Raw genomic sequence first — 22,559 nt, forward strand, 5'->3', positions numbered from 1 at the left:
GCAAAGAGACCAGTTAGGAGGTAGGGCTAATTGGCAATAACCATGGTGAGAGCCTGGGACCCATAAATAATAGCAGAGGACATCTCTTCTCTCTAGAAATCAGTATTTCAAAACCCTCAGACTTTTAGAACTACTGCAGATACAAAACAAACTTAAAAATCTAAATCAACAGCAACAACAATGCAAAAGCCCTGCCTTGGGGCAAAGAAGTAGGCCCTGAGTATCCAGCAACAAATGATAGTGAAGACAGTTCAGTGAACTGAACATTATTCCCAGCATGCTACGTTGACCAAGTAAAAAAGGAGTGTTCTAACTGAATATATAATTAGATAGAATACACACACATAAATGTGTTTGTGTATACGTGTTTACACACACATATATGTGTGTTATACACTTACATATGCACACTTCTTTTCTGGCATGAAAGCACTGAGGTATAGAAGTAGCATAAGATAAGAAGAAAGTAATTTTTAAAAAGTGTAAAGAAAAATAGTAGAGATGATCTGAGGCTGTGTAGCAAAGTTGGCAGCAGTTGCAGTCATGGAGTCTGTGAATGGAAATGGATGCGGCAATGGAAAGGGGCAAAGGGCTAGAGACAAAGCAAAATAAGACCGGAAAACTCTGCAGAGTGTGTGACAGACAATCATCTTCACCACATCCTCCCCATATCAGTCATTCAGTAAATGGAGGTGCATTCCCCTAGTGGGACATATTAAAATCACCTGAGGCCTTCTAGTGGAAGACAAGGCCCATTTACATCAATAGGTCAATATTTTATTTAGTTGGTAGCCCACTAAAGACACATCAGACCGACCATTCAACATTCTGAGAAAGACATTCATTATTAAATGCAAGTGACCTTAAATAACAAACCATCCTCACTGCAGTAGGGTGCCAAGGCAATGTCATAGAGCCAGCTGTGTACAATGACATGTATACTACCCTAGTTCCAGCAAAAAGCAAAGGGCAAAGACATTTTTTTAATTGTGCTAATCTTAAACAAAAAAAGGAGTTTTAAAAAGAGTAAAGTAAACCTGTGAAAATGAACATGAACAATTCATATGTGTCCAAGTTCTTTGTCACATGGCCCTCTCCACAGGGTTGCCTGGATGTCTGGAAGAAGTGGAAGCTGGATTCCCCAGAGTGGGAAATGCAAGAGAGACAGAGCCCAGGACAAAAGCTACTGTCTTTTTTTATAGCCTAATCTTAAAAGTGGCATACCATCACTTATGTCATGATCCGTTGATCATACAGACCAACCTTATACACCAGGGGTAAAGGCGATTCAAAGGTATGAATGCCAGCAGGTGGTGAGATCGGCAGGGGCCATCTTGAAGACTAGCTACCATAGAAATTAAGTTGTCCCAAATTTTACATCTAGAAAGTCAAATTTTTTACTTTTACTTTTATTATTTTTTTTTTGAGACAGAGTCTTACTCTGTCGCTCAGGCTGGACAGTGGTGTGATCTCGGCTCACTGCAACCTCCGCCTGCTGGGTTCAAGTGATTCGCCTGCCTCGGCCTCCCCAGTAGCTGGGATTACAGGCATGCACCACCATACCCAGCTAATTGCAATTCCAGCACTTTGGGAGGCTGAGGTGGGTGGATCACAAGGTCAGGAGTTCGAGACCATGCTGGCCAGCATGGTGAAACCCCGTCTCTACTAAATATAGAAAGGCAAAATTTAAAAGTAAGTCTGTTAGACTAAAAATCTAGTGCTCTTTTTACTACGAATTGTATGTCAGGACTCAAAAAATGTAAAAAAAAAAAGTTATGTTTTTGGCAGATTTCTACGTAAGTGAAAGTTGACAGCTGGGTATGGTGGCTCATGCCTATAATCCCAGCACTTTGGAATGCTTTAGTGGGAGGATGGCTTGAGTTCAGGAGTGCAAGACCAGCCTAGGCAAAAAGACCTTGTCTCTACAACAAATTAAAAAATTAGCCGGGAGCGGTGGCTCACGCCTGTAATCCCAGCACTCTGGGAGGCCGAGGCGGGTGGATCACAAGGTCATGAGATCAAGACCATCCTGGCTAACACGGTGAAATCTGGTCTCTACTAAAAATATAAAAAAATTAGCCGGGTGTGTGGCAGGCGCCTGTAGTTCCAGCTATTCGAGAGGCTGAGGCAGGAGAATGGCATGAACCCAGGAGGCGGAGGTTGCAGTGAGCCAAGATTGCACCACTGCACTCCAGCCTGGGCGACAGAGCGAGACTCCGTCTCAAAGAAAAAAAAAAAAACATTAGTGGGCATGGTGGTGCATGCCTGTAGTCTCAGCTGCCCAGGAGGCTGAGCGGGGAGGATCATTTGGGCCTGGGAGGTTGAGGCTGCAGTGAGTCGTGATCATGCCACTGCACTCTAGCATGGGTGACAGATGGAGGCCCTGTTTCAAAAAGCATAAAATATTTTTTAAAAGTTGAGTTGGTAAAAACTATGCAACCAAACTGGAAAACAAACAAAGCCTTTTAAATGTATTTTTTAATGAAAAGATAAATGATTGTACCTCTTGCCCAATATTTATTGCATGGGCATGAAGAAATGATGTGCAAATTCAATAGAGAGAAAAATACTGAGTTTCTGAAGAGTGAATTAGGGTAGACACTATAGTCTGGCTTACTCAACACCATTCTCCTTTTATTTCTCCTTTGTCTCCCTCCACTATAGAAGGTGGAAACGTTAAATATTAATTTTCCTAGCCTCCCTTACAGATACAAGGGCATTCAATGCAGTACCAGCCAAGAAATGTAACTGAAAGTCTCCTGAAGTTTGTGCTTGTGCATTCTTCATTCTACCTTCCCAGGCCATCTTTTTCCTGCCACAAAAACAGACTACATTTCTGGGACAGCAATTCTCTTCACTGAGCAATTGGACCAAGGCCAATTAGTCCAGAAGTCCTCTTTCAGACTTCTTGTTATGTGATAAATATTTATTTGTTTAGTCCCACCACCCTTAGTTGGTGTATCAGTCTGTTTTCACGCTGCTGATAAAGACATATCTGAGACTGGGTAATTTATAAAGAAAAAGAGGTTTCATGGACTCATAGTTCCACATGGCTGGTGAGGCCTCACAATCATGGCAGAAGGCGAAAGGCATGTCTTACACGGCAGCAGGCAAGAGAGAATGAGAGCCAAGTGAAAGGGGAAACCCCTTATAAGATCAAGAGATCTCATGAGACTTGTTTACCACCTGAGAACAGTATGGGGGACCCGCCCCCATGATTCAATTATCTCCCACTGGGTCCCTCCCACAACATGTGAGAATTATGGGAGCTATAATTCAAGATGAGACTTGGGTGGGGACACAGCCAAACCATATCAGTTGGGTTTCCTGATAAGTGCAGCCATAAGTATTTCTAATTCCTTCAGTGTGAGATAACTTTAGAAGACATTAAAAATAAACCCAGCAAATTCTATAAAGATGAAGTGGGAGGGGGGTGTTAGAAAACTTTTGTGGCTTGTAGAAAACTTCTTTCTAAACAATTTCCCATATAACCTAATTTCCTGTATTATCCTAGCTTAGGGGTAAGAAAATAACAATGATATATCTTATTTTTATTATTTTGCCTTAGTCTGTAACAGTGCAGGAAGTCCAGGCCTCCTTAATTCCTCACGAACAGCACCATTATGGCGGTCTATCTTGCCCTTTCCCTGACCAGCCTCCCTGGTTGTTCTATGTATTGGACCATTGCTTTTCTTTACTCATTATATTGAGGTCTTTGCTGCAGCTGCCAATGCCCAGTGTGACTGCTTGCTGCCGTAGAGGTCTATCACAGACCCCCTGTGACTGCTGTAGCCATCAAAGCTGCAGACCATGGCATGGCATGTTGCAGAAGCTATGGGACCCAATGCTGCTGGTATCTTGTAATTTCAATGGTTAAAATGTCTTGCTATTCTATTACAGTCTCTTTCCCCCACATAGACTTATTGGGGAAATTCCAAAGGATAATCTAAGATGTAAACTCTACTTTAGACAGACATCTCCCTTTCTCTTTTATGCTTTCTGTTGTCCTTGAATCACACTTATGAGCCTCAACGATCTTCCCTTCTCATACCTCCCCAGTGATAACTTGAACCTTTACAGAATGGTCTATTTCCTGGCTTGATTTCCTTGTCCTAGACCTTCCTTCCCTGACTTGCCTGCATCCTAGAATGAAATAAACTTAGGCTCAAGCTTGATACATGAAAGTCATATAAAGTTGGTCCAATGTAACTTTTTTTTTTTTTGAAGCAGGGTCTCACTCTGTCACCCATGCTGGAGTGCAATGGCGTGATCTTGGCTCACTGCAACCTCTGTCTCCTGGGTTCAAGTGAGTCTCATGCTTCAGCCTCCTAAGCAGCTCTTAAGTAGCTGGTGGCGCATGCCACCATGCCCAGCTCATTTTTTATATATTTTTAGTAGAGACAGGGTTTCACCATGTTGGCCAGGCTGGTCTCGAACTCCTGACCTCAAATGATCCACCCACCTCGGCCTCCCAAAGTGTTGGGATTACAGGCGTGAGCCACCTTGCCCAGCCAGTCTAATGTAACTTATAGCTTTATACATTCAATAAAATTTTATTTGGGCTAGGCATGGTAGCTCATGCCTGTAACCCCAGCACTTTGGGAGGCCAAAGCAGAAGGACTGCTTAAAGCCAGGAGTTTGAGACTAGCATGGGCAACATGTCAAGACCCCATCTAAAAAAAAAAAGTTTATTTGAATTAAACAGAATAAGAATATGCTGACAGTTTAATATTTAGGAAATTGTATGTTACTAGAGTATGCTAGAGTGTAGTGTAGTACCCAAAGTATAAATAATGCTTGGAAAGTCAAAGATATTTTCTCTTGTCATACCCAACCTCCTTGAACCATTTTTACTTATATTTGATGAAGGATCTTTTCAGAACCAGAGGCTTATCTGAGGATAACAATATATCCTGTTTTCACACAATTATTCAGCTCATCTAGAGGAAATATTGTGGTATCTGTGAACATTATTTCTATCTCCTAGCCACCAAATATTAACTCCCTGGGTTAGCCTATAAAAAAAAAGTTTTATTCAAGATAGAAAATTGTACTGCATATGAGGTTTAATGAAGAAGTAGGTTTATCAGGCATGTAATATTTAGGAATTCTCACCCCATTATTATAATGAATATACAATTTTAAATACTGCTTATGCTTGGTATTCTAGTCAAATCAAACACGAACAATTTAGAGAAAATAGCCTGAAATCATGTCAGCATAAGTACCTTTTTAAAAATTTTTCGGGTAAAGATTTTGTAGCCTTGAGAGAATCAGTCATTTCCGAATGCTTATTGGGACATACTTTGGAAAGTATGCTAGGACATACTTTGGAAAGAATAAGGGGCAGATTTCTTTTAAGCCTCAGGAAAAATTTTGAGCAAAAGAGATAGAAGCCTGGGTGCAAACTGACAAAGAAAGCAGAAATGTGTTAGTGATGCAGAAGTCACTGCTGGTGCTTTGAATGGTGCTGACACATCAAAGGGCACTGTTTGCAATAAAGAGGAAGATAATTTCTGGAGAGTGACAAAACCATTTGGGAGAATGCAGCTGATGCCCTCGATTCACTGGTTAAATGTGCAGATGGGCAACCATATTCTGCTGCCCCAGAGTTCATGAACCTGAACATGCTTTATCCCACCTGCAGGACAAATAGGCAAACAACCCCAACCAGGCTGCCCTAAGGGGCTTTGTCAAGAAAGCAACTGCCTGGACAACTTTTAACCTCGGTAGCATTGAGACAACCTTAGCATAAAAAATATAAATATTATATTACCCCAAACTATTAAATAAGAGAGAAAAAGTTAAGGTATCTCTCTTGACTTATTTCCTGACCAGTAGTTTATAGAATACCTGAGGCCTACATTGAGCGGCACGTTAAAACAGGCACAAGAAAACTAGACCTATGGAATATATAAAGTAATTCTATGATAAAAAGACAAGAAGAATGTTAACCAGAATGTTAATTTTTTGTTTTTGGGTAATTTGTTATTTTTACTTTGGTTTTTTTTTTCTTTTCTATACTTTCTAAATTTATTACAGTAAATACATACTAGTTATCTAATGAAGAGAATATAAATATTTTTCTTTCTTTTTTTTTTTTTCTTCGAGTCAGTCTCACTCTTGTTGCCCAGTCTGGATTGAAACAGCATGATCTCAGCTCACTGCAACATCCACCTCCCAGGTTCAAGTGATTCTCCTGCCTCAGCCTCCCGAGTAGCTGGGATTACAGGTGCCCACCACCATGCCTGGCTAATTTTTGTATTCTTAGTAGAGATGGGGTTTTACCATGTTGGCCAGGTTGGTCTCTAACTCCTGACCTCAGGTGATCCAACCACCTCGGCCTCCCAAAGTGTTGAGATTACAGGCGTAAGCCACCGCGCCCGGCCTAAATATTTTTCTTACTGTGACAGAACAACTCAGACAACAGCAATGTTTTCTAAACAAATACTCAACTACTCAAAAAAACAAAAAAACAAAAAAACTGAATCTCTGAGAGTTTAGGTAGTCAAGGTTTTATTGTAATTTAGCATGTAATAGAAAAAGAAACTCAAGAGACATGGGTAAGACAGTTTTACTGAGTTCATCCAATTTCCCATTAGTAATTGAATTAGTAATTGACTTACACAAGTCATAAGTTGATGTGCATATTTTCACTAAGGGTATAAGCATATAGTTCATTTTATAAATATTTATTTGTTTGTGTGGAAAAAAAGCCTTCAGAAATTTTAAGATAATCTGATCTGACAGATTTAAGAATTGCTAGTATCCTTCTTAATAAAAACAAAAAAACCTGAATTGGCATCTTCACAAATTTCTGTAACCCAAACTTAGCAGCCTGGCAACTTTGTGCTGCACTGCACAGTCACTGTTAGAAACAGCTTTATTATTACTCATTATTACTCAGATTCCCAAATTCACACATGGTCTCCCATCTTTCAGCAGGTGCCTTTCCATTTTTATTTACAGAGAGAAGGTTATTTGCAATGGGAACTCTCACCTTTTCACCTTCTTGGCTCCAGCTCCTTTTCAGGTCTCTTGGCTCTTCTTTCCTGTTTGAGAAGGGGGATGCTTCCTCATCCTTGCCACCAGAGTTCTCACACCTGTCCTTACACTTTCCTCAGAAATTTCTATTCAGTAGAAATTCTGTTGCTTGGATTTCAATCTTGCCATCTTTACTGATGCTCTCCTTTCAGTGGAAAAACAAACCAAAATTTAACCATTAAAAATAAAACCCTAACAATGCTAGAAGAAAACATTAAATTGTATAAAATATCTTGGAGTGTGAGGGGTCTTCCAATTTGTAGCAAGAAATTCACAAAGGAAACTCATAAAGGAAGAGATCAATATATTCAAAATAGAAATTAAAAGGAAACTAAATAAAAAAGCATAAACAAATAAAAGTCTAATAACAAACTTATAAAGTTATTTGTGAGGCATATGATTGACACGGGACTAGTTTTCCCCTATATAAAACCATAATCCATAATCAACAATTACGAATCGATAAGAAAAAGATGTTAGAAGTACAGTAAAAAATGGCAGATACTGGCCAGGCACAGTGGCTCACACCTGTAATCTCAGCACTTTGGAAGGTTGGGGCAGGTGGATCACTTGAGGCCAGGAATTTGAGACCAGTTTGGCCAACATGGTGACACCCTGTCTCTACTAAAAATACAAAAATTAGCTGGGTATAGTGGCACATACTTGTAGTCCCAGCTACTGGGGAGGGTGAGGCAGGAGAATCACTTGAATCCGGGAGGCAGAGGCTGCAATGAGCGGAGAGTGTGCCACTGCACTCCAGTCTGGGTGATAGAGTGAAACTTAACTGTTGAGAAGAAATTTTACATGATTTATGTAAAAATAGCAACCATACAGAATTACAGTCATATTGGTTGAAATATACTATGTGAGTGATCATTTTACTATAACTTATGGCCAAGAGTTGTGATTCTATCTAATGACAGATTAGTAGTTTATTTTGACTAAAAGAACCTTCAGAAACAAAGATTTTTTTCCCCTCAACACACGGTTTAGAAATTGGCAAACTATGGATCTGTGGGCTAAATGCAGTCCACTACCTATTTTCATAAAGTATTACTGGAACACATCTATTTACATATTTTCTATGGCTGTTCTCATGCTACAAGGTGCAACAGAAATGTGTAGGTGCAACAGAGATGGTATGACCTGCAAAATCTGCAGTATTTACTATCTGGTCCTTTACGCAAAAATGTCTGAACTGGTTTTTTAGGATATTTAGCTTATGTGAAACACAGAAATATTTGTTCAGTTTTCCAGGATCATGTCTTGTTAATTTCACATTATAGTCTACAAGGCAATAGGTATTTTAAAAATGTAAATTCCTTGACAGAAAGAATTTTATTTTCATATTTTGTGGTAATCTGTTCATATTACAATAGTTGAATAATAGAGCAGTAATTTCCATTTTACATGTGTTTTAAAATAGATTTAGAGAAAACTTCAAAAGATTTACAAACTTCTATGACAGAACTGAATATAACAATCACAAAATTATTTAAATAGCCTGAATACTGCAGTATTACGTGTTACTGTCTTCTTTTTTTTTATTTTTTGAGAAAGAGCTTTGCTCTGTACCCAGGCTGGAGTGCAGTAGCATGATCTCGGCTCACTGCAACCTCCACCTCCTGGGTTCAAGCAATTCTCCTGCCTCAGCCTCCCAAGTAGCTGGGACTACAGGTGTGCACCACCACACACAGCTAATTTTTTTTTTTTTTTATTTTTAGGGGTTTTGCCATGTTAGCCAGGCTAGTCTCGAACTCCTGGCCTCAAGTGATCTGCCCACCTTGGCCTCCCAAAGTGCTGGGATTACAGGCGTAAGCCACCACACCCAGCATGTGTTATCTTCTTAAGACCCATACACACAGTCTTTTCTTTTAGCTTCTGATTGCTAGATTATGTAACAAGTGGCCAGTAAAACAGAACTCCTATTAGGCAGATTCCTTAAACCAGACCCTGTGGCTGGCTTTTGAAGGAAAACTTACAAAGGAAACTTCTTTTCCCCCAAAGGAAATTGGGGGAATTGATGTCTCATTTGTCTCCATCAAAACCACAAAGTTTGAAAGACTTACTGGAGCCACTGCTGCAGAAGGGGTGATAGGCTTCAATCGTACATCATGGCAAGCAGTGGATTGCTGTCCCTGTGTGTCCGGAATTGGTGGGTTCTTGGTCTCACTGACTTCAAGAATGAAGCCGCGGACCCTCGCCGTGAGTGTTGCAGTTCCTAAAGGCGGCGTGTCCGGAATTTGTTCCTTCTGATGTTCGGATGTGTTCGGAATTTCTTCCTTCTGGTGGGCTTAGTGGTCTCACTGGCTCAGGAGTGAAGCCACGGACCTTCGCGGTGAGTGTTACAGCTCCTAAGGCGGCGCATCTGGAGTTGTTCGTTCCTCCCGGTGGGTTCGTGGTGAAGCTGCAGACCTTCACAGTGAGTGTTACAGCTCATAAAGGCAGTGTGGACCCAGAGTGAGCAGCAGCAAGATTTATTGCAAAGAATGAAGGAACAAAGCTCCCACAGTGTGGAAGGAGACCCCAGCAGGTTGCCACTCCTGGCATGGGCAGCCTGCTTTTATTCTCTTATCTGGCCCCACCCACATCCTGCTGATTGGTAGAGCTGAGTGGTCTGTTTTGACAGGGCGCTGATTGGTGTGTTTACAATCCCTGAGCTAGACATAAAGGTTCTCCACGTCCCCACCAGATTAGCTAGATACAGAGTGTCCACACAAAGGTTCTCCAAGTCCCCACCAGAGTAGCTAGATACAGAGTGTGGATTGCATTCACAAACCCTGAGCTAGACAGGGGTGCTGATTGGTGTGTTTACAAACCTTGAGCTAGATACAGAGTGCCGATTGGTGTATTTACAATCCCTGAGCTAGACATAAAGCTTCTCCACGTCCCCACCAGACTCAGAAGCCCAGCTGGCTTCACCCAGTGGATCGCGCACCGGGGCTGCAGGTGGAGCTGCCTGCCAGTCCCGCGCCGTGCACCGGCACTCCCCAGCCCTTGGGTGGTCGATGGGACTGGGCGCCCTGGAGCAGGGGGCGGCGCTCCTAGGGGAGGCTCCGGCCGCACACGAGCCCACGGAGAGGGTGGGAGGCTCAGGCATGGTGGGCTGCAGGTCCTGAGCCCTGCCCGGCGAGAAATCGAGTGCAGCACCGGTGGGCAGGCACTGCTGGGGGACCCAGTACACCCTCCGCAGCCGCTGGCCTGGGTGCTAAGCCCCTCATTGCCCGGGACCCGCAGGGGGCTGCTCCGAGTGCTGGGCCGCCAAGCCCACGCCCACCTGGAACTCCAGCTGGCCCTCAAGCCCCGCGCGCAGCCCGGGTTCCTGCTCGCGCCTCTCTCTCCACACCTCCCTGCAAGCTGAGGGAGCCGGCCCCGGCCTTGGCCAGCCCAGAAAGGGACTCCCACAGTGCAGTGGTGGGCTGAAGGGCTCCTCAAGTGCCGCCGAAGTGGGAGCCCAGGCAGAGGAGGCGCTGAGAGCGAGCGAGGGCTGTGAGGACTGCCAGCACTCTGTCACCTCTCACCTGCAGAAGAAAAGGGGGCTCCTTTAATCTAGTGGTGGTGAGAAGTGAGAAGAAAATTCCTTTTTTTTTTTTTTTAAGACAGAGTCTCATTATGTCGCCAGGCTGGAGTGCAGTGGCGAAATCTCGGCTCACTGCAACCTCTGCCTCCCGGGTCCAAGTGATTCTCCTGCCTCAGCTTCTTGAGTAGCTGGGACTACAGGCATCCGCCACCACACCCGGCTAATTTTTTGTATTTTTAGTAGAGACGGGGTTTCACCATGTTGGCGAGGATGGTCTTTATCTCTTGACCTCGTGATCCACCCGCCTCGGCCTCCTCAAGTGCTGGGATTACAGGCGTGAGTCACCGCGCCCGGCAGGAAAATTCTTTTTAATGCAACAGTGCAATTTCTCTCATTCTTGCTGTATTTGGTTTTCTGGAACAGAAGGTTGTGAGGAGACAAATCTTAAACAGACTATTAATTTATATGTTGAGATCATTATTTAATATTAAACTGTTAAACAACAGCTTTGAGACACAGCTATTTTGATTCTCCTATTTGTTTTTGCCTGTAAAAAAGTTTATAGAAAACTTGATTTTAAGAGGTTATTTAATTTAAAATTTAAGACTCTTCTACACACTTTCCTTTGAAGAATAATTAAAATAGGAAAAAAGAATCAGAGTACAAGTTATATAGGCAGACACTGAAATTAGAAAACTAGGCAGATCTTTGTCTCTCCTAGTTATCATGCTAGGATTTTAGGACACTGTTAAAATATAAAGACATAAAATCTCATTACAAGTAATTGTTCTTACAAAATGGCTTCCCAAAGTATAATATGAATAGTATATAGTAGTGTGAAATAATGTGTAATATGTTGTCTACCCAAAGTGTAATCTGAATAGTATGAATAGTATGAAATGATAATGATGGTTTGGTTGATGTACAAAATATTTTTAGAGACATTACTGAAGATTATTAAAAAAGGACCATTGATAAAGTAAAATATCCTAAGCCTACTAGTGGATATGTGGTCATGTTATAATATATTCAGTTACTTAACACATATTGAGAACACAGTAAGGCACAGTTATTCTCACACTTATACCTCCACTTTATTTATTTTTTTGAGATGGAGTCTCACTCTGTCACCCGGGCTGGAGTGCAGTGGCACAATCTCTGCTCACCGCAACCTCTGCCTCCCAGGTTCGAGTGATTCTCCTGCCTCAGCCCCCCCAAGTAGCTGGGACCACAAGCATGTGCCACCACACCCAGCCAATTTTTGTATTTTTAGTAGAGACGGGGTTTTGCCATTTTGGCCAGGCTGGACTCAAACTCCTGACCTCATGATCTGCCCGCCTCGGCCTCCCAAAGTGCTGGGATTACAGGTGTGAGCCATTGCGCCTGGCCTACTTCAGCTTTCAAATAATGATATATGGTCACTATCAACTTACCTTTGATGCTTTCAAAATTAGAATTTGTTTAGAATTTTTTGTTTACCTATAGGTGACACTAACTAAAACTATGAACATTACGAAACAAACCTCCACTTACCTAGTACAAATGAAAAGAACAAGCGGGTACTTATTTTCTTGAGGACGTAAAAGAGTCACATTCTAAGAAATCTAATTCTTTCAAGGCCCAACCTGTGTATCTTGGAAGGAGGTCACTCTGTGAGCAAAGGTTAGGAATGGGACCCCTGTTTATGCAAAGTATCAAAGTTAAGCTGTCTCTTCCTGATAGCTTTTATGTTAGATTGTTTTTCAAAAATGCCTCTCCACATGATCTGAAAATGTTGTCTTCTTCATACAAAAGGTTTATCCATTGGATGCTTTGGTATCTTTCCTCAAGATAGCACTGATTTAGTGTTTTCACCCCAGTAAATGAAGACTTTGATCACTCCAGCATCTTTGTGACTCAGGGAGACAGACTGACGCATTAGTATACATTTTTCTGTGGATCGAAAACATGTTATGTCTTATCAAGGATTGATATGATCTTCTAACACAAATAGAGTTTGGAAAAGGATAAAATACCATTCACACATTCATTAATAAATATTTGAGGGCTTTCTACGGTACTAAGTGCTATGAAGGACAAAGGTGGCTCTAAAGATAAACTAGACATGGACCTTGCCCTTGAGTATTTCACATGGTGCTTAAGGTGACCAGACTTAGTTATGTAAATGTAATAATTATAGTACAGGATAGATAATATTTCATGCTGTGAGTGGGGGTAAAAATATTCCTAACAAATTTTACATGAAGAAATGACCAACCCTAAAAATTTGTACACTGGGCCGGGCACAGTGGCTCATGCCTCTAATCCCAGTACTTTGGGAGGCTGATGTGGGCAGATCACCTGAGATCAGGAGTTCGAGACCAGCCTGGCCAACATGATGAAACCCTGTCTCTACTAAAAATACAAAAATTAGTTAGGCGTGGTGGCACGCCCCTGTAATCCCAGTTACTCAGGAGGCTGAGGCTGGAGAATCACTTGAACCTGGGAGGCAGAGGTTGCAGTGAGCTGAGATCGTGCCATTGCACTCCAGCCTGGGCGACAGAGCAAGACACTGTCTCAAAAAAAAAAAAAAAAAAAAAAATTGTACATTTTTCATTGCTTCATTTGAAATCCCAAAGCTCCAATATAAATCTTTCTGTGGAAGACCATCTGAATGTAATAAAAATTGCTATTGAAGAATCCCTAATAAAAAGTATTCAAATTGTGGCATCTTTCTGGTACTGAGGAGGCCATAAAGGTTCAGTAATACCCATCCACATGGCTACCTAGAGTCTTAGGAATGGTCATTTCTCAAGGGACTGTCAGGCTGTCTGGGTCTGAGCAGTAATTTGATGCATGTATGGGGTGCTGCAGCTTTAGAAACATGTTTCCGTCTATTATCTGTTAATTATTATCCCTCTGGACAGCCTGGCACATGGTAAGGGCAGCTAAGACAGCAGGGTCCTAATTCTGGTCAGCTCTCTCTGCTGTAAAATGATTGATTTGGTGACCGGATTTTCTCCAAGGTTCCTTGTGTAGCTAGGTGCGTAGGGCAAATTATATTATCACCATTTTATAGAAAGGGAAACTAAGGTTAGGAGAGCTTAAGTGACTCGCCTAAGGCCTCAGATAATAACTGATATCCAATACTTGAGATTAGACTTCAGGCCCAGAAGGACAAAGCATCTGCTTCTATATCACACTCAGAACCACACCTAATATTTGTGGTTAAGAGTACCAACAGAGGCCCACATAGCATTAACCTAAGTATTTAAGTCATAAATCAAGATAACAAACTGTTAAACAAAATATGATCTGTCCTCCCACCTTGACAAATACCTCCTACACGGAGCTGGATGGCCAATTGTGAACTATGAATTCCTGGACTTCTCTAAGGGCCAGGCTGGAAGGTGTCATGGAGGATAAAGCTGATCGCAAATGATCCCTCTTCCTGCATTACGAGGGGCCCAAAGCACCTGGGAGTGCACACCTTAGCCCACAGGTCCAGGTACTGTCCACACCCCAAAGAAGAGCTATTTCTTGGACACAGGAGTGAGTTCAGAGTCCCGACCAGATCCTGAAAGTGAACTTGGCACCATTTGGGCAGAGCAGTCCAGAGTTCTGACTACATGGAGCGTATGTAGTCTAGAAGAGGGTCAGGCTCCAGCTGGGCCATCAGCCTGACCGGAAGAGGGGCACTGCCAGAGGAGAGCCAGAGGGTGGCTGTGGGCGGAGGTCCCTCTTGGGTTTAAGAGCCAGTCTGATCACACAGCCTCTAAAATCACCCTAAGAAAGAATAACATACCGGAACATTCATGTGACGGGTAAGTACGGTCCAGTGGTTATGAGACTAGGCTCTGCAGGCAAATCCCTAGGTTGGAATCTTAGGTTGGCCACTTTCTAGTTGTGGCATCGCAGGCAAATTATTGATCATCTCACAGCCTCAGTTTCCTCATCTTTAAAATGGGTAAATAATTATTATTATGAGGAGTGACAGTATATGTAAAACGCTTGATGGACATTACACATTGGGTGGATGTTGACAGGGTTCTCTCCAGCTTAGGCGAGTTTGCCTCTGAGAGGTTTTTCTGGAGAATTATATAAGCTTCATAACATCCAAGCACTCTGACAGTCAAGGTGAAAGTCTCCTCTCTCTACTAAACGATGGGGTGAGGCGCGGGTGTGGGCACCACCCACCCCACCCAAGGCATCAGGGGCAGCCCACGTCCCGCCCGGTTCTGTGCCCAAGGACTTCACGCTGCAGACGTGCACGGAAGCAGCTTCGGCCAGGGGTTTGGAGGTTAACTAGCAAACGCAGCGTGAGTCACGGCGGCACTAGGAACTGAAACCGTGTTAGCCATGCCCAGGTTTACCCTCCGATGCGGACGGTGAAACCAGGGAGCAGTGACATCAGGACGGGGAGCCAGCGCTGACGCAGCTCCACCGCCTCCCTCCCCACCCCGCACCCGCCGCCGCCGCGCTCAGCCTGCAGACAGGTCTTGACATCCCTCCTCAGCGAGGAGCGAGGGAGTCGGAACAAGTCGGGGCATCTCCCTTGCACCTCCCGGGAGCGCCAGCCCAGCCAAGTCTAGCGATTGCCCGGCCCGCCAGCGAAGACGCTTCCTCTGAAGCAAGCTTGGACACTCCCCTACCCCTCCGGGTGAAACGAATTCCAAGTGGCCCATTTCGGCTCCTCACCCCCTCCCACTCCCTGCAAAAAAACTTGGCAACTCTGCGGTTTCTTGCGGACCAAAACCTGTAATTAGCCCTTTGTGCTCCCTTTAAGGGGCAGTCGTGACTGGAAACCGAGGAGTCAGACTCTCTCGAAAACACCAACAAAGAACTATATTTAGTTCTGAGCTCTCAGCCTAAATGCCTCTTATTTTTTCACTTTTACTTCAAAACGCCAGGGTTGGGGAAGTGGGAGGCAGAGGGTGGGGGAGCAACGGAGAAAGAACAGCTGTGCCTCCGCCTCTCCGCTCAATCTCTATAAATAACCAATCGCGAGCGGAGGCTACTTTTTAGCCAATGAAGCGCCCCAAACTGATAAAGCCTTGGCGGCAGCCAATGAACAACACTTTGGGGTGTCAGACTCGCGCCCCGAGACCAATGAGTGCAGAGTCTGGGAGAGGTAATTTGAGCTAGAGTGTGGGTGTGTGGTGCAAAAGCTTCCTACTTCCAAGCCCAAAAACCTGCTCTGCGACTGAGCATGCCCTGAACTAACTGCGGGCGCCCTGAGACTTCTGGATTGGGATGTAACGCGGTCTCCGGGTTTTGACCGCACCCGAGCGGGGAGGTGGGTACGACCCGCGGGACCCTGCCCCGAGAGAGCTGCAGGTACCAGAGGCTACCCCTTTCCTAGTCGGAACAGTATCTCAGACTTGGAGTACCTCCTGTTTTCTTTGTGCAAGGCTGCAGTGCACAGAGTCGGTCAGAGAAGACAGAGTAGCGTTTCTGTGGCGAACGGTTTAGAAAAATCTATGGGGCAGGTTTGCTCCGCCGGCTGCTCGTGCATTCCACAGCACCCACAGGACTTCGGGTTTCCGGCCCCCAGACACACGCCCGCCCGGGGCTGGGTGAATGGCGTCCTTGGGCCTTTGATAACGGGAGTTGGCAAGACCACAGCCTACTCCATCCCTGAGGCGGCCCGCCGCGCCCACGTGCTTCTCGCAGAGCCGCCGCCCTTGTCCACCACTCCCACAGCTGTAAAATAAAGCGGCCTGCATGCTTCCTACAGCGCTTTCCTCGCTCCCATGTACGCACACACACCCCATCTTCCAGCCAGTTCCTAACTCGCGCCACTCCCCAAATCGGACTCAAATCCGGAGCCCCGCCCACTTCCCCGCCCCCTCCCGGCCCCGCGGAAAACCTGGAGCGGCCGCTTGGGCAAGGCGCGGCCGGAACGCACTGGGCATGCTCGCCGGGGAGGGGAGGGCCGAGCTGCGCGCGGCGAGTAGGAAGCCCTCGCCCAGTAGAGGCTGTGGGAGAGAGCGCGATGGGTCGCGGCGGTGGGCGCACGTTCCGCGGGGACTCATGCCACGCGCGTCCCGGCCCGACGCGCAATTAGCAGCCACCTCCGCAGCCCGCCGCCACCGCCTCCCTGCCCTCCCGGGCTGCCGCAGCTAGGAGCTCCAGCCGTCGCCTCGCGCAGGCTGCGGGCATTGTCCTCTCGGTTCGCCGCCCGGGCTGCTGCTGCCGCCGCGGACTGCTGCGGGGCCCGGACCCGCGCCCCAGGGATACGCCGCCGCCGCCGGCCGGCCCGGCGCCCGGCCTCCGTTCGGTGGTTTCCGCCCTGCGTTCTTTGGATTGCTCTCTCCTGGGTTTTTCCTGCGTAGCTGAGGAAGGGGAAGAGAAGTCCAGCCGCCAATCCCAGCCTTCCCAGGCGCGCAGCCCCGACGGGGCCGCGGCAGGCGCGGCGAGAGCGCTGACGGAGCCATGAGAGAGTACAAAGTGGTGGTGCTGGGCTCGGGCGGCGTGGGCAAGTCCGCGCTCACCGTGCAGTTCGTGACGGGCTCCTTCATCGAGAAGTACGACCCGACCATCGAAGACTTTTACCGCAAGGAGATTGAGGTGGACTCGTCGCCGTCGGTGCTGGAGATCCTGGATACGGCGGGCACCGAACAGTTCGCGTCCATGCGGGACCTGTACATCAAGAACGGCCAGGGCTTCATCCTGGTCTACAGCCTCGTCAACCAGCAGAGCTTCCAGGACATCAAGCCCATGCGGGACCAGATCATCCGCGTGAAGCGGTACGAGCGCGTGCCCATGATCCTGGTGGGCAACAAGGTGGACCTGGAGGGTGAACGCGAAGTCTCGTACGGGGAGGGCAAGGCCCTGGCTGAGGAGTGGAGCTGCCCCTTCATGGAGACGTCGGCCAAAAACAAAGCCTCGGTAGACGAGCTGTTTGCCGAGATCGTGCGGCAGATGAACTACGCGGCGCAGCCCAACGGCGATGAGGGCTGCTGCTCGGCCTGCGTGATCCTCTGAGGCGGCCACCGCGCGCCGGCCGCGCTCTGCGCACAAAAGCCAAACGCATCCGACTCTCTAAATGTGATTTATTTGTTGCTTTGAGATTGGAGACCACTTTGCATTGGCCAGGGTGTCTTGGGAGCCCGGCTGGCCTCCGCGGCCGGCGTCCCCTGCCTCCACCCTGTGCCCGAGGGGGTGTCCCGTCCTGCCCATCCGATACTCTGGTGGAAATGTGGCTCTTTGCAGCATGTACGTTTCTCCCTGATTTTGGTTGATTCATATTTCACCGTTTAAGTAGCCGTTAGGGCGCAGTATCGGCAGCTTGACACCCACCAAGCAAAAGTTTCAGCCTGGAAAAAAAATGGGGGGGAGGGGTGGAGGAAAAGGAGGGGGAGAAGGTGGAAATGTTTTTTTTTTTTCTGTTTTCTTTTTTTTTTTTTGGTCAACAGCCGTTTTTCTAGTTCCAAGTTTTAAATACATGGAAGGAAGTCCGGGAGAACCATATGAAGGAGCAGGAGGAGAGGAAGAAACTTTTTTCCTTGTTTTCCAGGAGTAGCTGGAAATTAAGATCGGGTTCCTTTTCTGCCAGCTTGGAAGGGCAACCCCATGACTGATTGCGATTCTGAGGATGTCTATGCAAAGTTGGATTCTTGTTACAGTGTATCCAATCTGAAGTATTGCACATCTGAACTGGGACTGTTAACACTGATGCCAATACAGTGTGGGGTGCCAGAAAGTGTCTGCTGATATTTGTGGAAAAAAAATCTATTTTGTTTACCTACTGTATCAAAGGGGAGTCTGGGGGAGAACGGTAGTATTTTTTTTTTTATCAGCTGTGAAAAAAATGTTACAGATCTGCACATTTTCGTGTGTACTATGGTGTGTGTGTGTGTATGTGTGTGGTGTGTGTGTGTTTTAAATTTAGCCTTTTTTTGTTTTTTGGTTGGCAGTAACCGATTTTAATGACTAGCTTTTAAAAATACAGTACAAAGACTTTGTAAATGTGATTCAGGGCCCCCAGCACCCCTGTGTCTGCAGAGTGCCTTCAAAACTCAGCTGTTCCAGCCGGTGCCAACCTGTGAACTTCCCACCATATCCCAGAATCTGCTATTCCCCAAACCACTTCCCAGTTTCCTTTCAGTAATCTTTCTGAAGGAGCCAGGACAATAGGGCCTGTTGTTTAGTGAATTTCTTTATTATTTTCAGCCTTTAAAATGTAATTTCCATCTCTTGCAATGAATTTGTTTCCCTTTTTTTTGCTTCATTTTGTTTAAATTTTCAGGTATTTAGCTCCCCTTTCATATTATTTTTAAATTTTTTAATTACCTGTTGTAGGGTGTTCCTCCAGAAGCAAAGAGCAAAATTTTACTGTTGTGATGTACCAGTTCTAACTAATTGTAATTTTTAATTTCATGCGTTTAATCATTGTCTCTTCATTTTAAGACTTTTAATACAAATGTCATTTTTAAAGAAACAAACCCAAAACTATTGTTTGTGTTTCTGTGTTTCATATTCAGTGATTTAATACAGTATCATGGCTGAGGTGGATGGGGCAGGTGCATGATACTCTTCAGAGCTATTTGTGAAATTTTAAAGACAGAAGTGTCTCAGTGACAAGTTGGATGACGCTACTCCCAACTTTTTAAATTTGGAGAAAACCATCAAGGTCGAGGAAGCCCTGGGTATGGCCATTACCATCTGATTAGAAGATGAACAGGTATTTTGAATCTGATCTGACGTGGAACAGTTTACCTCATTGTAGGTAGGGAACAAGAGAACCCATCTATTAAAATTGCCTTAGATCTGGGAAAGTAACCATCCTTCTGGCAAAGTAGGATGGCACTTTTAAGTTTTTCTTCCTTTTTTCCCTCTGTTTATATTGCACATCAAGTCAAAAACATGTTTGGGAAAGATGGTTTTCAATTCTGAAGTTATACCTAGTGATGTTTTTTTGCAGTACATTTGAATGGATTGTAGACACTGCCTCAACCCTTTTGAGGTTTTGATTTGGAAATAGATTTACAAGAAAACAGGCTAAGATAATATCCTTGTTCTCATTTACACCCTGCAGTTTGGACCACATTTGACCTCATAAGTTTTTCCTTTTAACAGTAGGAGGCAGTGTGAGCTTTTTATTTTTTGTTTTTCTTAAGGTGGTCTTAGTAATATAACATGTTCATACATATCAAGAGAGTACTTGGTATACCTTAGGTCTATGAAGTGTAGCTGAAATCTGAAGAGTCTTGACAAAGGGATTTACACCCTTGACAAAACCAAAAGAAATTAACAGGCCACAGGTTTCTTTAAAGCTGTGTTAACATATCTTGCCTTAAAATGTGTGTGTGTGTTTTTGCTTTGCTTTTTTTTTTTTGCCCAAGAGGCATCTCGGTACTCCAGCAATGGAGGAAGAATAGAGAATTTTGCCTGGCGATGGTCCTACTGCCGTTTTTTTTTCCCACTCTGATCTCATTTAAGTTTGATATCAAACACAATTGGGAGGCAATAGTATCAATATCCTAAATGTAGAAATTAAAAGATACTGTATAATTTTATGCCTTTGCAAAGATTCGTTCTTGTATTTGAATAAATTTAGTTGCTAAAGTAGATCCAAAGTGTTAAAAATGCTGAAGTCATGTCAAGTACTGTCTGGAGGGTTTTTTTAAGAAAAGGCATTTGGCATTTAACTGTCTCTTGTTTTATTTTTAAGTTTTTGGAAACCTTTTGACATAAAATGCTGCCAAGTATCTAAGAAACGTATATACTGACAGAAGATATTTGAAAGTGGAAAATTGGAAATGAAATATGTTGCTGGGTGCGTTAATCACCTCCGCCCAGGATTTAGTCACTTGCAGGACCTCTTTATAGGTCTAGGATGGCAGAGCAGAAGATTTTAATATGCTTTTATTAAGTGATGTGAAATAAATGCTTTTTGGATTATCAATGAAAGCAATTTTATGTGTGCCTGAAGCAAGAAAATAGCGTTTTTGGTTTTATCTCATATTTTCTTGGCAAAATTGAGAGAAATTAGGAACACTGCTATTTTTTTCTTAAAAATGTTTTTGAGAATATGTTCGTTTCTTTGACTATTAAGAACCCCTTGTGGTATTAGTGCGTGAAGAGATAAGGGCATTTGTTTCAATGAAAAAGTTAGTGTTAAAGGAAGTGAGTCAGGGAGGGCGGAGTTTGTTGTAAGGCAATCACCTGTCAAAACAGAAATTGGGTGGGAAAGGAGTCTTTATCTTGGGGAGCAAAAGCTGACTTTTAAACTTGACCCCTGCTGTTTTTAAACAGCTTTTGCTTTTGGTCTCTGACAGTCAATCCAGGTTTTATGTTATGTCAAAAGGGTTATTTTTGTCCTCCTTTTTTAATAGCTTCAGGAAAGTTAAAGGTATCATCTTAGGTCTAACACTCTCTAGTCTTTGAGAGTTACGGTTCTTTCGTAGAACAATTTCCATGTTGTTAACTGTTGTAGACTTAATTGAATCACATTTTGGGATCAGATGTATTTGGGGATAGAATTCTTTAAATGTATGGGACTTCATGCTTCCTGATTATGTAATATTTCCTGTGGTTGGGAATCCTAGAATGCCTGATCTATTTTATCTGTTCAGGTAGTTTTGTTATTGTACCCTCTTTTGGGTCATATTCTAGTATTTCTCACAGGGGGTATGAGAAACAGAAAGCTATATGTAGCAGCTGGTCTTGAGAAGTAGAAGCACCTTAACTGTCATAAGAGCATAGATTTTTTTTTTCACAACAGCTGGAATAAGTTCCTGCATTATAAATATAAAGGGAACCAAGATTTAATTTGGAGATCATCACTGTTAAAACGATACCAAACATTTGTCACAGTGTCTTATTTGGGGAAAGTTTGCTAATATACATGTTGTCTGTGAAAATATAGTAAATTTTAAAATAATAATGTGGTATTCTTGATTACAGTATTTTATGCAGACTATTAGGAATGATTCAGTGCATTTAACTGAACACAGAGCTAGTTCTAGGTGAGTGAGATCTTTATCTATTAACTGGATTTTGAAAGTTTGATAAGGCTATGGGGATCATCTGGTTGAAAGGTTCTCAAACTTGACCATATATCAAAATCACCTGGAGCTTAAAACATGTACTGCTGGGACTCTCCTCCAGTTTCTTATCCAGTGGGTCTCGGGTAGGGTCTCGATTTTCATTTCTAACAAGTTTCCAAGTGATTGTGTTATTGCTGTTCCAGGGACTACACTTTGAAAACCAGTGATCTAGACTGAACTCCAAATGAGTACTATACTGACAGCCACCTAGATATTGAGAGACACAGACTTCAGACTCATGTCACACATTTTGGAGTGCTGTCTACTACAGTTAGAGAATAATCTCTATTTGAAATCTAAGCTAAAGAGGACATATACCATTTATACTAAGACTAACTGTTGTGTGTGAAATAGAATAAACATTGCAGGTAGTTTTTGATCATTTTCACATTATTACAGGAACATTTTGACTATGGTTTTCAATGTTAATTCAGAAGTTGACTTTAAATGAAAATGTGGTTAGAATAGAGGCATAGCCTGAGTGATCAGAATCAACATTCCCCTTCTCCCCAACCTAGGGAAAAAAAAATTTGAAAAGTGTGTCTTCAGTAAAAGGGGACACTTTATTTGTCTTCTCTTCAACATTAAAAAACAAAGATTTTAAGTTTTCATGGCAAGGGTTCTAAAAATCATTGTGCCAGAGAATTTAAATCTTCATATCATGGTAAGCACATGCGTATGTCTGTGACTCAATTTCTTAGCCAGATTTCCAGGTGTTAGTTAATTCCTTCTCATTTAGTTCTACTGTAATCCATTCTGGGAAAATGCATACCACAAAACTGCGTATCTTGCAGCTTCTTTCGTTATGCATCTTAATTCCCTCAGAAGGTCCCAGAACTTTATGTTAGAGATCTGGGTTTTTAAAGACAGTTTGGGGGCCTTCTAAAGAAACAATAGTAGATCTAATTACAAGTAGTGGATTGCTTACTTCAAATTTCTCTTTTACAATTTAGAAAGTTTAG

The 22,559-nt window shown here is 43.8% G+C and overlaps 1 protein-coding gene across 1 annotated transcript; it reads left to right on the forward strand.

Annotated features, from left to right (window-relative positions):
* Nucleotides 1-15,749: 15,749 nt before the first annotated feature.
* On the forward strand, nt 15,750-18,997 carry RAP2B (RAP2B, member of RAS oncogene family). Its single transcript, XM_004037869.5, has one exon. The coding sequence runs from the start codon at nt 16,979-16,981 to the stop codon at nt 17,528-17,530; it is 552 nt and encodes a 183-aa protein (XP_004037917.1). The 5' UTR covers nt 15,750-16,978; the 3' UTR covers nt 17,531-18,997.
* Nucleotides 18,998-22,559: the final 3,562 nt, after the last annotated feature.

Source organism: Gorilla gorilla, chromosome 2, assembly GCF_029281585.2.
Source record: "Gorilla gorilla gorilla isolate KB3781 chromosome 2, NHGRI_mGorGor1-v2.1_pri, whole genome shotgun sequence".
Lineage (NCBI taxonomy): Eukaryota > Metazoa > Chordata > Mammalia > Primates > Hominidae > Gorilla > Gorilla gorilla.

What these genes read in the sequence shown, in the direction of transcription:
- RAP2B (XM_004037869.5), top strand. Translation starts at nt 16,979, where the DNA reads ATGAGAGAGTACAAAGTGGTGGTGCTGGGCTCGGGCGGCGTGGGCAAG.